The 15,647-nt window shown below is 45.7% G+C and overlaps 1 protein-coding gene across 1 annotated transcript in view; it reads right to left on the bottom strand.

Annotated features, from left to right (window-relative positions):
- PTPRJ (protein tyrosine phosphatase receptor type J) overlaps positions 1 to 15,647 on the bottom strand; it is a 153,489-nt gene that overhangs the window by 55,298 nt on the left and 82,544 nt on the right. Inside the window, exons 2-3 of the mRNA XM_012452590.3 lie at positions 6,342 to 6,360; positions 3,844 to 4,005 (exon numbers count right to left, since the gene is read on the bottom strand). Coding sequence (XP_012308013.2) covers positions 3,844 to 4,005; positions 6,342 to 6,360 — 181 coding nt within the window. The remainder of the gene's footprint in view (positions 1 to 3,843; positions 4,006 to 6,341; positions 6,361 to 15,647) is intronic.

The following is a 15,647-nucleotide window of genomic DNA, read 5'->3' on the forward strand; positions in this document are numbered from 1 at the left end:
GTTGGAAGTCTTCTACTATTAATGTACTGCAGTCAATCTCTCCATTCAGATCCATTAATATTTGCTTCATATACTTATATTTATAATCGTTAAGACCTCTTGATGAATTGATCCCTTTATCATTCATTATAAAATTAAGTTTCTTGTCTTTTTTTTAAGTTTTGAACTTAAAGTCTGTTTTATCTGATATAAGTTTAGCTACTCCTGGCTCTCTTTTGATTTCCATTAGCATGGAGTATCTTTTTCCATCCCTTCACATTCAGTCTATCCATGTCCTTGCAGGTGAAGTGAGTCTCTTGAAGACAATATATTATTGAGGGTTTTTTTTTTTTTGACCCATTCACCCACTCTGTGTCTTTTGATTAGAGAACTTAAACCCTTTACTTTCAAGGTCATTATTGATTGGTAAGAACTTACTACTGCCATTTGGTTGTTTTCTAGACTCTTTGTTCCTTTCTTCCTCTCTTACCGTCTTCCTTTGAGGTTAAGTGATATTCTTTAGGATTCCTTGCTTTGTATTTTTTGTGTATCTACTAAAAGTTCTTTGTGGTCACCATTTACATCTTTATGTCACCATTTACATCTTTTATATTGCATATCCCCCTGCAAGTTATTGTAGTTATTATTTTTTAAGTAGTATCTTTTAACTTTCATACTAAAGATATGTATGACAATTACAGTATTTGTGTATTCTGAATTTGATTGTGTATTTATTTTACTAGTGAGCCTTATCCTTTCATATATTTTCAACTAATCATTAGTGTCCTTTTCTTCCAGCTTAAAAACTCTCTTTAGCATTTCTTGTAAGACATGTCTAGTGGTGATAAACTCTCTCAGCTTTTGACTCTCTGGGAAAGTCTTTATCTCGCCTTCATTTTTGATGGCCAGTTCTGCTGGATATAGTAATCTTGGTTGGCAGGTTGTTTTCCTCCAGCACTGTAAATATTATTATCCCACTCTCTCCTGGCCTGTAAGTTTCTGCTAAGAAATCTGCTGCTAGCTGAAGTGGAGGTCCCTTACATGTTATTTGCTTCCTTCCTCTTTTTGCTTTCCAAATCCCCATTGTGTGTGATGTTTGACAGTGTGATTATGTTCTGGAGTAGTCTTGTTCAAATTGACTCTGACTGGAGTCCTTTGTCCTTCCTATACCTGGATATTTATATCTTTCTCTAGCTTTGGAGAGTTTTCTGCTACTATTTCTTTAAATAAGCTTTCTATCCTTTATCTTTCTCTCCCTCTAGATTAACTCCAGTAATTCAAATACCATCTCTTTTGATGTTGTCCCATAAATCCTATAATAATTCTTCATTTCTTTTTATTCATTTTTTTCCTTTTCCTCCTCCGACAACATGTTTTCAAATAATTTGTCTTCAAGTTCAAAGATTGTTTCTTCTACTTGATCAGTTCTACTCTTGATGCTCTCTATTACATTTTTCATTTTGTTCATAGTATTTTTTAGCTCTGGAATTTGTGTTTGCTTCTCTGTTGAATGTCTTAATCTAGTCACATATTGTTTTCCTCATTTTTTTCCTTTTTTTTTTTTTAATTTTTTTTAAGTCGGGGTTTCACCATGTTGGTCAGGCTGGTCTTGAACTCCCAACCTCGGGTGATCCTTCTGCCTTGGCCTCCAAAGTGCTTGGATTACAGGCATGAGCCACTACACCTGGCCTGTTTTCCTCATTTTTAAAAATTGTTTCTATTTTCTTAAAGTTTCCTAGGCTCCCTTAAAACATATGTTTTGAATTCTCTATCAGACAGTTCATACATCTCCCATCTCTTTATGGTCAATCACTTGCACTTTACTTTGTCTCTCTGGTAACATCATTGTTCTTGATCCTTGTGACTCTGCATTGATGTCTGCACATTTGAAGAAGTAGGTTCCTATTCTAGTCATTGTAGATTGTTTTCCTCTGGAAATGCCCTTCAACAGTAAGCCTGTCCAAAGATTTCTGGACAGACCATCTGATATCGTCCCAACCTCTAGGACTACAATGGCCACTGAAGTGCTAGAGAGGGCCCTAAGTCCAAATTTTTATAACAATAATTAACATTAGTTCCCTGGGAATTTTTTTTTTTTCCCGAGATGGAGTCTCACTCTGTCATCCAGGCTGGGGTGCAGTAGTGCCATCACTGCTCACTGCAACCTCTGCTACCCGGGTTCAAGTGATTCTCTTGCCTCAGCCTCCCAAGTAGCTGGGATTATAGGTGTACACCACCACACCCAGATAATTTTTGTATTTTTAAGAGAGATGGGGCTTCACTATGTTGGTGAGGCTACTTGAACTCCTGACCTCAGCTGATCCATCCGCCTTAGCCTCCCAAAGTGCTGGGATTACAGGCATGAGTCATCATGCCCTGCCCCCTAGGAATTTCTAGAAGTTTCTCATGTTAGCCTAGAAATAATTCAATGATTTATTTAAACTGTTTACATGAAATGATTTTATCAATAGTTCTAGAACTAACAAGACTATTGCATCATAATGTTTTTATGAAAAATTGTAAATAATCTACCTTCCCAACAACAAGGAAGTAGTCAAATAATTTACAATTCTTCTAGACAAGCAATTCTTAAACATTGTGGTCTCAGGACCCTTTTAACTTCTTAAAAATTATTAAAGCTCTTGGAGAATTTTTGTTTATATGGGTTATATTAATACTTACCATACTGTATTAGAAATAAAAAAAATTAAGTTTTTTAAACATAACAATGTGAAAGCATACATTCCATCAGCTGTTAGAGTGACAATGTCATCCCATGTCATATAGATCTGGAAAATTCCACTCTATACACATGATAAAATGAGAGCAAAGAAGCCAAATAACATGCTAGTAGTATTATGATAAAAATACCCAAAAATACGTTGAAAGAATCTAGGAGACCTCTAGAGATCTCTGAACCATGGTTTTAGAATCCCTGATCTAACCCAGGTGTCAGTAATGTTCTCTGTACAGGCCAGAGAATAAATACTTCATGCTTTACAAGCCATATATTCTCCATTGCTACTCAATTCTAGCATGAAAACAGCCATAGGCAGACTGAATAAAACTTTACTTATCAAAACAGAAAGTAGGCTGGGCACGGTGGCTAATGCCTGTAATCCCAGCACTTTGGGAGGCCAAGGCAGTGGATGACCTGAGGTCAGGAGATGGAGACCATCCTGGCCAATATAGTGAAACCCCGTCTCTACTAAAAATACAAAAATTAGCAGGGCGTGCACACCCCTATAATCCCAGCTACTCAGGAGGCTGAGGCAGAAGAATCACTTGAACCCAGAAGGCAGAGGTTGCAGTGAGTCGAGATCATGCCATAGCACTCCAGCTTAAGTGACAGTGAGACTTCATCTCAAAAAAAAAAAAAAAAAAACAGAAAGTGAGCCAGATTTGGCCCATGGACCATTATTATTTGTCTACCTGATTTAGACAACAGAATGACAGGCAGGTATTAAAAAAACTGTTCTGTTGAAATATATACACTAACAGGGAAGAATATTCGTAATATATTGGTAAGAAATTACACATACAGGATGACCTCAGTATGTGTAAAACAAAATAAAATTTATATATAACGTGTATACATATGCGCGCACACACACACGTATGTGTCTTAAAATTGTGAACATCATATATCAAGTAATCAGTGGTCATCTCCAGTTAATGGTTTACTTGCTTTTCTTTTCTTCTTGCTTGTCTGTATTTTATATAATGAATATGTATTACTATCATTATAAAATTGTTTTTAAAGATTTTCTTAGGTAATTAAAAAATAACAATATTTGGAACATTTATAAATTATACTGATTTCCTTTAAGAAAAATGACTGGCAGAAAAAGCCTATTTGCTTACCAGGGCTACTGGAAGTTTTCTGAGATGTTCCATCAGTCCGACTAGATTCTTGTTCAGATGTTCTTGAACTATCGTTGGCTCCAAAGCCACCCTCACTGAGAAGTGCTCCTTCATTGCTGCTCTGAGCTCCGCCACTTTCCCCTGTGGCAACATCTGAAGCCCCTGTACCAGTGGCGATGCAAAGAAAGTAAACAATTAGATTAAAAATATATTTCTTGCCCAGGCCTGATGGATCACGCCTGTAATCCCAGCACTTTGGGAGGCAGAGGCAGGTGGATCACCTGAGGTCAGGAGTTCGAGATCAGCCTGGCCAACATGGCAAAACCCCATCTCTACTAAAAATACAAAAACTTAGCCAGGCGTAGTGGCAGGTGCCCGTAATCCCAGTTACTTTGGAGGCTGAGGCAGGAGAATCACCTGAACCCGGGAGGCAGAGGTTACAGTGAGCCAAGATGGCTCCACTGCACTCCAGCTCAGGCAACAAGAGCAAGACTCCATCTCAAAAAAAATAAAAGTATATATGTGTGTGTGTATATATATATACTTTTCGGAAGATGGGGATGCCCCACCTCACAAAATATTTACACTGAAATTAAATGCACACTTAGGAAACCTGATCCCTCTCTTTCTCTTCCTCATATCATCACCTACAACATATGCCCATTGGAAACTGCTGTTTCTGGCCACGGGGAGAGCACTCAGCCTTGAGAGTGCCGAAGCTCCGTGCTTACACTGCACACAGACATTCACAGGTAATGAGAGGAGGCATGAGCTCCTATAGTCAAGGGCGCAGGCTCTGGGGCAGAACCTTGGCCAAACTGGCTGCTTTATCTTGAATGTATTACTAGCCTCCCAGAGCCTCTGTTCAGGGAGGGACAGCAGAGGTCACTCTTGACCCCAAAAATCCATGCTTCATTTTCCCTTCATCATGCTCCCAGAGATTCCAGCCCAGTGTGTGCACAGTTGTGGGGAATAAAGACCACATTTCCCAGCCTCCCATGCAGCTAGATGTTGCATGCGACTAAGTTTTGGTTAACAGTGTGAGCAGAGGTACTGGGTGACTTCTAGGAAGTGTCCTTAAAGGGTGGAGCTCAACCTTCTGCCCTTCCTCCTCCTTACAGCCGGAGCGTAGATGCAATGACTGGAGCTCACGCTGCCTCGCTCTAGAACCAACACTGTAGGGGTGGCTGCAGCTTCCTGATCCCAGGATCACAGCTAAGAACATGCACCCCCAGATCCAGCAACTACAGCAGAGACTTCCTGATTCCTCCCTGTGCTGTCTGTGACAAAGGTGGTGACTCTCCAAGGGGTCAGTTCTGCAGCCTTAGGCTGGAAGTCATTTCTCAGGGCCAGGCCTAAAGCCTCCTCCACGGCTGCTATGAGCTGAATTATGCTCCCCCACCCCCAAATTCATATGTTGAAGTCCTAACCCCCAAGACCTTGGTCTTATTATAGCAAACTAACACAGCAGCCCTCCCAATGACTCTGTAAACTCTCGCTTCCCAGGGTAGATCCTTTCAGTTAAAATAGCTCATGATTTCTGTTTCCTGCAGCTGTTTTCATTGCATAAAAATTACAGGCGTGAGCCACCGCACCCAACCTTCAATTCTTATATAAATGTTTTATGACCAAAAACTTAGTAAGGACATAATCCCAGAATGGATGGTGCTTTCAACTGAATATATTTAAGTTTCTTTTAAAAACTTCTAGTCGCCTGTAATCCCAGCACTTTGGGAGGCAGAGGCGGGCAGATCATGAGGTCAGGAGATCGAAACCATCTTGGCTAACACAGTGAACTCCGTCTCTACTAAAAATACAAAAGAATTAGCCAGGTGTGGTGGCACACGCCTGTAGTCCCAGCTACTCAGGAGGCTGAGGCAGGAGAATCGCTTGAACCTGAGGCAGAGGTTGCAGTGAGCCGAGATCGCGCCACCGCACTCCAGCCTGGCAACAGAGCGAGACTCCATCTCAAAAACAAACAATAACAAAAAAACTTTTAGTCATATACTGATTTTTCTCATTTTACTACAGACCAAGGAACGAACCAGCCAGCACTAGTCAGAAGTTGGGACTCAGCCCTGTACATGAAAGCAAAACGTGCAGGAGTCCAGGTCTCATTTTCCAAAGGTTATGCCAACCTTGCACACCATTTTTTAAATGTAGCAATGTAGCAACAAAAGGACAATGTAGCAACACAAGAAAGTGAAGTATAACAGCACATAAGCAATATGAAAACACTGTATTACAATTTCGACTAAGTTAAATCGCCCACAGATCAGGCTAGAATAAATTACAGAAAACATAAATTTTCGTCATGATTGCACAATTAATTAAATTTTTTTCTTTCATCTGTTGTTTCCACCCTCACTCCTAAAGAAAAATTGGAAACCGAGCAGGTTTTAGTAAGTTAGCATTTTGACATTGCTGTTAATGTTGCTCTGTGTCCATTAGGGGACAGTAGCGAACAACACAAGAATGGAGAGGAAACGGGTACTCACAGTCACCTGCGCACAGGATCTGAAACAGAAAAAGAAAACGGAAGTCAGCAGATTCATTCAGCCATGGAAAATGCAAATCAGAAATAAAGCCGTTGAGGATTTAATAGCGGGGGTGGGGTGGTAAGAAGCACATTAAGCAAAGGTCTGCTGGTCAGGGTTAGGGCGTCTTGGGACATTAAACACAGGGAATCATTGCAACCTCGGGTCAATCACAAAGGATTAACCACGTTATGTGGTGGCCGGTGGCTGCTGGCTCCCAGTGCCCAGTGTTTCCCCCCAGACACATTCCCCCGACCTCAGGCTCCCTCCCCGGAGCAACTCCCAGGTCAGCACTTCCCTCCAAGCCACTGTGTGATGAGTTGAAGCTGGAGGACACAGAAGCAGAGACAAGACTGTCGGGTCCAAAAGAGGGAGGTCATGGGTGGATACCAAGACCAGCACAGCCCGCCCCCAGACCCATTTCCCAATCCTGACAGCACGGTGGAAACCAGATGTACAGCAGAAGAAATCCACTGGGTTTGGGATTTTCATTGCAGAAAATTCATCTTCAGCTGGGCGCGGGGTCTCACGCCTGTATCCCAACACTTTGGGAGGCCGAGGCAGGCAGATCACAAGGTCAGGAGTTCGTGACCAGCCTGACCAACATGGTGAAATCCCGTCTCTACTAAAAATACAAAAAAAAAAAAAAAATTAGCTGGGCATGGTGGTGGTGCATGCCTGTAATCCCACCTACTCAGGAGGCTGAGGAAGGAGAATTGCTTGAACCTGGGAGGTGGAGGTTGCAGTGAGCCACGATCGTGCCACTGCACTCCAGCCTGGGTGACAGAACGAGACACCATCTCAAAAAAAAAAAAAAAAAAAAAAAACATCTTCTTCTTTCTATCAGTAGGTGGCAGTAAATTTTTTTAATCTCACATCAAGCAGCTTTGGGAAGAATAAAGATTTGAAACAGAAGAAGCCTTAAAGGTTTAGCTGACCATGTCAACTAGGGAGGAGGACAGCCCTCAAGGATATATTCGTTGTGACCACAATTATTTCCCTGTACTTTAAAAGCCTAAAGTGCTTCAAGGTTGTACATTCTATTGTTTCATAAACACATCTTTTTAGTGAATAGCATTTTTTTTAAGTAGGATTATCACAAAGAATAAAATAATCATAAAGGACCCTGGTGGAAAAACCATCCGCCTACTTCCCAGGACACTCAGAATAAAATTCAAACTCAGCCACAGCACACCAGCCCCCCTGGACTCACTGTCCCCTCACATTCTCGAAACTGACTCTCCCCTAGAGCCTTTACATATTTATTTCCTCCTCCAAACGCACTCTGCCTGGACTTTTTCATGGCCTGCCCAAAACGCCACCTCCTCGGCAAGTCCTTCTCTAAGCATCCATGGAAACCAGCATCCCTCACTCTCCGTCCATTACTGACTCCTCCAACCACATCGTGCGCTCCAGGAGAACAGAGATCTTGTCTGTGCCCCGTGCCTACAATGGTGGACGCAGCAGGCACTCAGTTAATGGCACTGGAAGGAAGGAATGAGCCCAGAGAGGGGAAAGGCTTGCCCCAAGGTCCTCCAACTCCCAAACTTCCCACCCCCACCTTCCACCCTACCTTCAAGCCCTCAGCATCTCAGGCCTATCCCTTTACAGCTCATCTTCCTCCTCCTACCCCTGCCCTTCAATCTACGCTGAGCCTCAATCCACAATCTATGATGGGTCATAGGAGAGAAGGAGAAAAAAGAGAAGTCAATAGCTAGGCAGGTCACACAAGGCAGCAAACATTTTTTTGCCCAGTAAGGGGAAAGTTTCAAGTAAAAGCACTGTGGGAGGCTACACTTGCAAATGCCTACTGAAGATAAAAAGGAACTAATGCTGGGCGCAGTGGCTCGCGCCTGTAATCCCAGCACTTTTGGGAGGCGGATCACCTGAGGTCGGGAGTTCGAGACCAGCCTGACCAACATGGAGAAATCCCGTCTCTACTAAAAATACAAAATTAGCCAAGCGTGGTAGCGCATGCCTGTAATCCCAGCTACTCGGGAGGCTGAGGCAGGAGAATTGCTTGAACCCAGGAGGCAGAGGTTGCGGTGAGCCGAGATCATGCCATTGCACTCCAGCCTGGGCAATAGAGTGAGACATTGTCTCAAAAAAAAAAAAAAAAAGGAATTCTAACTTACTAAGCACCTACTGTGTGCCAGGCACTTTCTACATCCGTTGTCTCAGCACAGAACCATGGAGTGATGGCTAAGAGCTGGGATTTGGCCTCAGACCACCTGAAGGAAGTCGTTCAGTGCCACCACTTCTGACCGTGTGACTGTGGGCAGGCAGCCTGATCAACCTCTCTGTCCCTCTGTGTCTATTTCTGCCAACAGGACAATCCTTGTATCTGCCTTGCTTTAGTGAGGATTAAGTTAAATGATCAATCACAGCAACCCTGTGAGGTGTTTTTATCCCCATTTTACAGATACCACCAAGGCTCAGCTCTTCCTGATAAAAACCAATGTGCAGTCTGAAGCTCATACTCTCCCCAAGCATTTATTTCCAAAGTATTTTTTGAATAATTTATTTTTTTCATTTTTTTTTTAAGAGACAAGGTCTCACTCTGCCACAGGCTGGAGTGCAGTGGTGCAATCACGGCTCACTGCATCCTTGATCTCACATGCTCAAGTGATCCTCCCACCTAAGCCTCCCAGGTAGCTGGGACTACAGGCATGCACCACCAGGCCCAGCTGATTTTTTTATTTTTGTGTGAGGACAGGCTCTCACTTTGTTGCCCTGAGTGGTCACAAGCTCCTAGGCTCAAGCAATCCTCCCAACTTGGCATCCCAAAGTGCTGAGATTACAGGCATGAGCTACCATGCCCAGTTTTTTTCTCCAAGCATTTAAATAGAGCAACAACTCAGTTGCAGAAGGCATGAAGGCCCAGAGACAGTAAGTGTTCAAGGACACACAGCCAGAGAGGAAGCACAAGAACCAGAACCTAGATCTTGACCTCAACCACCCTCCCTAAGCTCCCCCAGTGCCCCTTCTTTCCTGAAACTCAGGCGTGGATTGGGCACTCACGCACAGCTCACCCTCCTTCTCGCTATTCCTCCGCAAAGTCACTAGTACAGATGACCCAAAGCTTCTGCTGGCCCCCGTGGCTGGACAAAAGGGGCAAACACTGAGAGATCGGCGGGTGCGGTGACTCACACCTGCAATCCCAGCACTTTGGGAGGCCCAGGCGGGCGGATCACGAGGTCATGAGATCGAGACCACCCTGGCAAACATGGTGAAACCCCGTCTCTACTAAAAATACAAAAATTAGCTGGGCACGGCAGCACGCGCCTGTAGTCCCAGCTACTCGGGAGGCTGAGGCAGGAGAATCGCTTGAACCCAGGAAGGCAGAGATTGCGCCACTGCACGCCAGCCTGGCAAAGGAGTGAGACTCCATCTCAAAAAAAAAAAAAGAAGAGAGATCAAGCTCACAGTTCAGCAGTGACAGACACGGGAAGAATGCGGTACGGCCCACAGTTCTGCCAAAGACTTCCCGTTACCTACAGGTAATGTGAAAAAAGCTGGGCATGGTAGCTCATGCCTGTAATCCCAGCACTTTGGGATGTCAAGGTAGGAGGATGGCTTGAGCCTCGGAGCTTGTGGCAGCAAACCCGTTAGTCAACCAGACATGCCCAGGAACACCCAGTGCTACACAGGAGGAGGAGTCTTCTCTGTCCTCTTTCCTGAGGGGCAACTCCTCGCTGGTGAACCCTCCAGCATTACTCATTGCTCCCCTCCCCTAGAGATGGTTCTGGTTTCACATCCTCCTTTGTTTGTGCTGATAAGTCGAATACTTTCTGGGTTTTGTTGTTTTTTTTTTTCCCCCTTGCCAGCAGGAAAAACCACTGCCAGTCCCAAATGTGGTACCAGTCACAGCAATCCTCCTCCAGGCCTCAGAGAAAAAGACTGTTAACACAGCTTTCTATACCATCGCAATTCAGCCAAACCTGCAGCCATGACATCGGTGGTCTACTCCGAACACTGGATTCTTCCCACTCAAAAACTAAGGCCAGGCGCGGTGGCTCACACCTATGATCTCAGCACTTTGGGAGGCCAAGGCGGGTGGATCACCTGAGGTCAGAAGTTCCAGACAGCCTGGCCAACATGGTGAAACCCCATCTCTACTAAAAGTACAACAATTAGCCAAGTATGGTTGCATGCACCTGTAATCCCAGCACTCTGGGAGGCTGAGGCAGGAGAATCGCTTGAACCTGGGAGGCAGAAGTTGCAGTGAGCCGAGACTGTGCCACCACACTCCAGCCTGAGCTACAGAGTGAGACTCTGTCTCAAAAAAAAAAAAAGAAAAGAAAGAAAGAAAAAGAAAAAAGAAACTAAGTCACAGGGTTTCTCCAGCTGCATTTACCTAAAACTTCTAAAATTCTCCCCAGCTCCTCTACATGAAAATCCTACACGTATATACACACCAAAACAGACCTCGATACACTCTCTCCTCCCCTCTCTGATGTGACTGTGTCATGAAACCTGTCTCCCAGTCTGCAAAGCAGAATAACCTCTGGTCATGAAACCTGTCTCCCAGTCTGCAAAGCAGAATAACCTCTGGTCATGAAACCTGTCTCCCAGTCTGCAAAGCAGAATAACCTCTGGTCATGAAACCTGTCTCCCAGTCTGCAAAGCAGAATAACCTCTGGTCATGAAACTTGTCTCCCAGTCTGCAAAGCAGAATAACCTCTGGTTCTTCCCTCCCCTTCAATCTTTGTGGGCCCCATAAAGATGTTTCCTTGCCCAGCGCGCCTTGACTTCCCCACTTCTGTACTGTGCATATTGTAAACCAAGTCCTCACATCCTCCAGCCCTAAATCACAGAAACAGCCTCATCCTAGGGCTAAGACTCAGGCCATTTCCATTTGCAGTTTATGAAGCTCCCGATACACATGCATACACACAAAATTAGGAAGTACCAGAACAGGGTTATAGCTGCTGCCGTCTATTTGTGGTTTTGCTTCTGATCGAGCATCACCCTGGCTCTCCCTATAGCCCCTCATTTGGAATATAAGAGGCCTTACACGGGGCCCTTTGTGAACACCAGTAGTGAGAGCCAGGCCCTACTCCCTCTTCCGTATACCCCATTGCCTCTCCCTTCGATCCACAGTTAAAAAAAAAAAAAAAAAAAAAAAAATAGAACTGCGAATTCCTCTTTCTGAAACATGCAGTATTAGCCAGGATCCTGGCAGGAGCAGATGACACACTCAACCAGGGTGAGAGAGGAGAGTTTTAAAGGATCTGTTTTCAAGGGTGAGGGGGGGTTAAGGGAAACCAGTAAGGGATGGGCAAGAATCCTGGGGTAGCAGCAGCAAAGAAGGAGAAGGAGAGAGGCCAGGGTGGCCTCCCCTCATCTCCAGCTGGGGCCTCTCGCTGGACTGGCCCACTGGAAGCTGGAGGCCAAGGGCACCCACTGGTAGAGAACATAAAGGTCAGTCTTGGCTGGGCGCGGTGGCTCACACCTGTAATCCCAGCACTTTGGGAGGCCGAAGTGGGCAGATCATGAGGTCAGGAGATCCAGACCATCCTGGCTAACACGGTAAAACCCCGTCTCTGCTAAAAATACAAAAAAAAAAAAAAAGTTAGCCGGGTGTGGTGGTGCACGCCTGTAATCCCAGCTACTCAGGAGGCTGAGGCAGGAGAATCGCTTGAACCTGGGAGGCAGAGGTTGTGGTGAGCCAAGATCGCACCACTGCACTCCAGCCTGGGCAACAGGGCCAGATTCCGTCTCAAAAAAAAAAAGGTCGGGCCGGGCGCAGTGGCTCACGCCTGTAGTCCCAGCTACTCGGGAGGCTGAGGCAGAAGAATTGCTTGAACCCAGGAGGCGGAGGTTGCGGTGAGCCGAGATCACGCCATTGCACTCCAGCCTGGGTAACAAGAGTGAAACTCTATCTCAAAAAAAAAAAAGGTCACCTCCTCCAGGTGGGCAGAGTAGGGTGGAGACAGGCGGGTGGGTCTCGGGGGCACACGGAGATCCGCAGCACAGAGCTTCCGTCACGTCACCACCGAGAGCCCGTCAGACTGGCAGGTGTGGACTAGGGTGGTTAGGAGGTTAGTTCAGCTTCCACTGTCACTAGTGAGCTCTGGCGCTTGAGGGTCTCCTCAGCTGTAAAATGACGCAGGTGCATCTGCAATACAGACCCCACATCTGCGTTGTCCTGAGACCTAAACAACACCAGGTTCCTCAACTCCCGGCCTAACAGCTTCTTCCTGCTTCACTGAACCTCCGAGGCCAGCACCCTTCAATTCACTTGGTGACTTCCTGTGACTGCTCCAGCCCCCAAGGAGCTCTCCAGGTTCTGAGCCCCTCTCTCCCCATCCATGCTGCTGTCCATGCTGCTGAGGCTCTTCCTGCGGCCCTGCTGGGCCCCAGGCTAGGCGCCAAAGATACAGGCTAGGTGCCAAAGTTCAGAGGGTGCTTAAGGTGGTCCTGAGTCTCCAAGAGCTCACAGGCAAGAAAAGCAGTGAAAGATATGAGTGCACAAGGACCTGGTGAGCTTGGGGGATGGGGATGGAGGGGCTTGGTGGGGGGCAGGCTCCAGGGTAACATGCAGGGGTAGACTGGGGGAGAACATGACATAAAGAGTGACCCTGGCCGGACATGGTGGCACCCACCTGTAATCCCATTACTTTGGGAGGCTAAGGCAGATGGATCACGAGGTCAGGAGTTCAAGACCAGCCTGGCCAACATGGTGAAACTCTGTCTCTACTAAAAGTAGAGAAATTAGCCAGGCGTGGTGGTACACACCTGTAATCCCAGCTCCTCGGGAGGCTGAGGCAGGGAATTGTTTGAACCCGAGAGGCGGAGGTTGCAGTGAGCTGAGATCGCACCATTGCACTCTAGCCTAGGCTACACAGCGAGACTCCATCTCCAAAAAATAAAAGAGTGACCCTGTGTGAGAATCAAATGCTAGTGCATTCTACTTATTATAATATCGACTGAACCCTTAGCTACTGGCCAATCGCATGTCAGATGTTGTATTTATCATCTCATTCAAGCCTTACAATAATCCCAGCAGGGAGGAACTGTGTTTATCCCCATTTTACAGATGTAGACACTGAGCCTTGGAAAAGTTAAGGTCCTGACTGAGCCTCTTACAGCCAGTAAGTCTAAGATTCAGCCCCAGGCCAGTTGGACCCTAAAGTCCTTGACCTGAACCACCCCCAGGGAGCTCTAAGCTGGCTCAGCCCTCGGCAGGTCTCAGCTGAGACCGTGAAACCCAAAGGCATTTCCAGAGCCACAGGTCACAAACCCCTGCCATCCTGGGCTTGGGGACAGGCCCCATCAACCCATTTGAATTGACTGAATCAAGGCCGCTTGTGCAAGTTTCTCAAAAGGAGTAGTGTTTGGGGGCAAATTCACGGAGCAGCCTGGATTTCAGCAGGTGACAAAGCTCCAGGTTTTCTGTTATCCACGTCGGGCTTTTAAGGAATGGGTAATAAGTGACTGAATAGCACAATGGGTAACAATAGACTCTTTATCCTTCTAAAACCAAGCCCACACACCATATGACAATAGTTATTTTTACCCACTGACGTAATTAACCAAAATGTGAACCGCTTCAAGCAATGTTTAAAATCAAATAGCAGTTTATGGGATTTGGAGCAGCACAGATTTCCACTCTGAAAGGCCATCATTCTTCCTGCTCTCCCATTTATCTCCCTTGTAAAGATTATCCAACAACTCCCTATAAAACTAGCTCCTGAAAGGTAAATCATCGATCACGAAAGTGACATGCTGGGAGGGTCCTCCCACTGAACCCAGAAGCCAGACGACCAACACCCATGGTAGAAAGCTTCCCAGAAGTCAGGTGTGGCATTGTAGGGTGGCCTGAGTACCTCTCGTCCAAAAGGCAGGGACAGGCAGGCCAGCAGGCGGCACGGTGAACAGTGCCCCAAGCACAAGGCATCAGGCACAGCAAATTGAGAACAGGCCGGCTTCCCTGCCTCATCTGCAGATAAACTCTCTGAACCTCATGCTGTCATCAGGGAGTGTGAGGAAGGGTCAGCATAATTCACAATTCCAGGTCCCAAAAATGCCACGGGAGGCTACGGAGGAAGGAACGAGAACCAACCACCCTGCAAAGATCCCCCTGGCTCATCTTCCCCCTTGGGAAACTGGAAGCACAATGGCCTCTTCCAAGGGCACACAGAAAACAGTAGCCGGAAGGCTATTTTGGTGAGGCTATGTGGACTTTGAGACACACAGCTGAGGGTGAACTTGGAAATCCCAGGCCAGAAGTTTCCATTGGGTATTTTTAGCAATAGAACTATTTTCTCAAAAAGACTCTTATGAAGAACTGCATACATATGTGTATAGAGTTCCACATTTCATACATATCTCTGTGTGTGTATATACCATGTATACACCTGAATAAAGGCAGCTTTTTCAAAGTTCAAATTACCTTGCTTTTTACTTTGAACATAACTGGTGTATAATCAAATTAAGAAGCTGATGGTTTCCAGTGAATTTTAAAATTTGATGTGATTCGCTATTTGGGCAAATGTGTTGGTTGGTTTTTTTATTTGGTTTGGTTTTTGTTTTTTTGAGACAGGGTCTCACTCTGTGGCACAGGCCAGAGTACAACAGCACAATCATAGCTCACTGCAGCCTTAAACTCCTGGACTTAAGCAATCCGTCAGCCTCAGCCTTCCAAGTAGCTCAAACTTCATAAGTGTGCCACTACACCCTGCTATTTCTTTTGTTTTTTGTAGAAATAGGGTCTCCCTATACTGCCCAAGCTGGTCTCAAACTCCTGGCCTCAACTGATCTTCCCACCTCAGGCTCCCAAAGTGCTGGGATTACAGGCAGGAGCCACCACACTCTATCCAGGGCAGCTGCTCTCATTATAATTTCAAATATGCTCAAATTTGAGAGTACAGGTTGTTTCTATTAAAACAAAGCAAACACTTATGGAACCCCTGACACACCTCCAGGAGCACACTTTAAAAACTAGTGATCTACCCTGTAATCCCAGCACTTTGGGAGGCTGAGGCGGGTGGATCACGAGGTCAGGAGTTCGAGGCCAGCCTGGTAAACATGGTGAAACTCTGTCTCTACTAAAAATACAAAAATTAGCTGGGTGTGATAGTGCATGCCTATAGTCCCAGCTACTTGGGAGGCTGAGGCAGGAGAATTGAAACCGGGAGTTGGAGGTTGCAGTGAGCTGAGATCATGCCACTGCACTCCGTTCCAGAATGGTTCAGCAACTCAACCTACAGCACCCAGTACCAAGACTAAAATACAAATCCTGGACTCCTCCACAGGGCTAAT

This window comes from Aotus nancymaae, unplaced genomic scaffold (assembly GCF_030222135.1).
Source record: "Aotus nancymaae isolate 86718 unplaced genomic scaffold, 86718_ANA_hifiasm-v0.15.2.pri h1tg000059l, whole genome shotgun sequence".
Classification (NCBI taxonomy): domain Eukaryota; kingdom Metazoa; phylum Chordata; class Mammalia; order Primates; family Aotidae; genus Aotus; species Aotus nancymaae.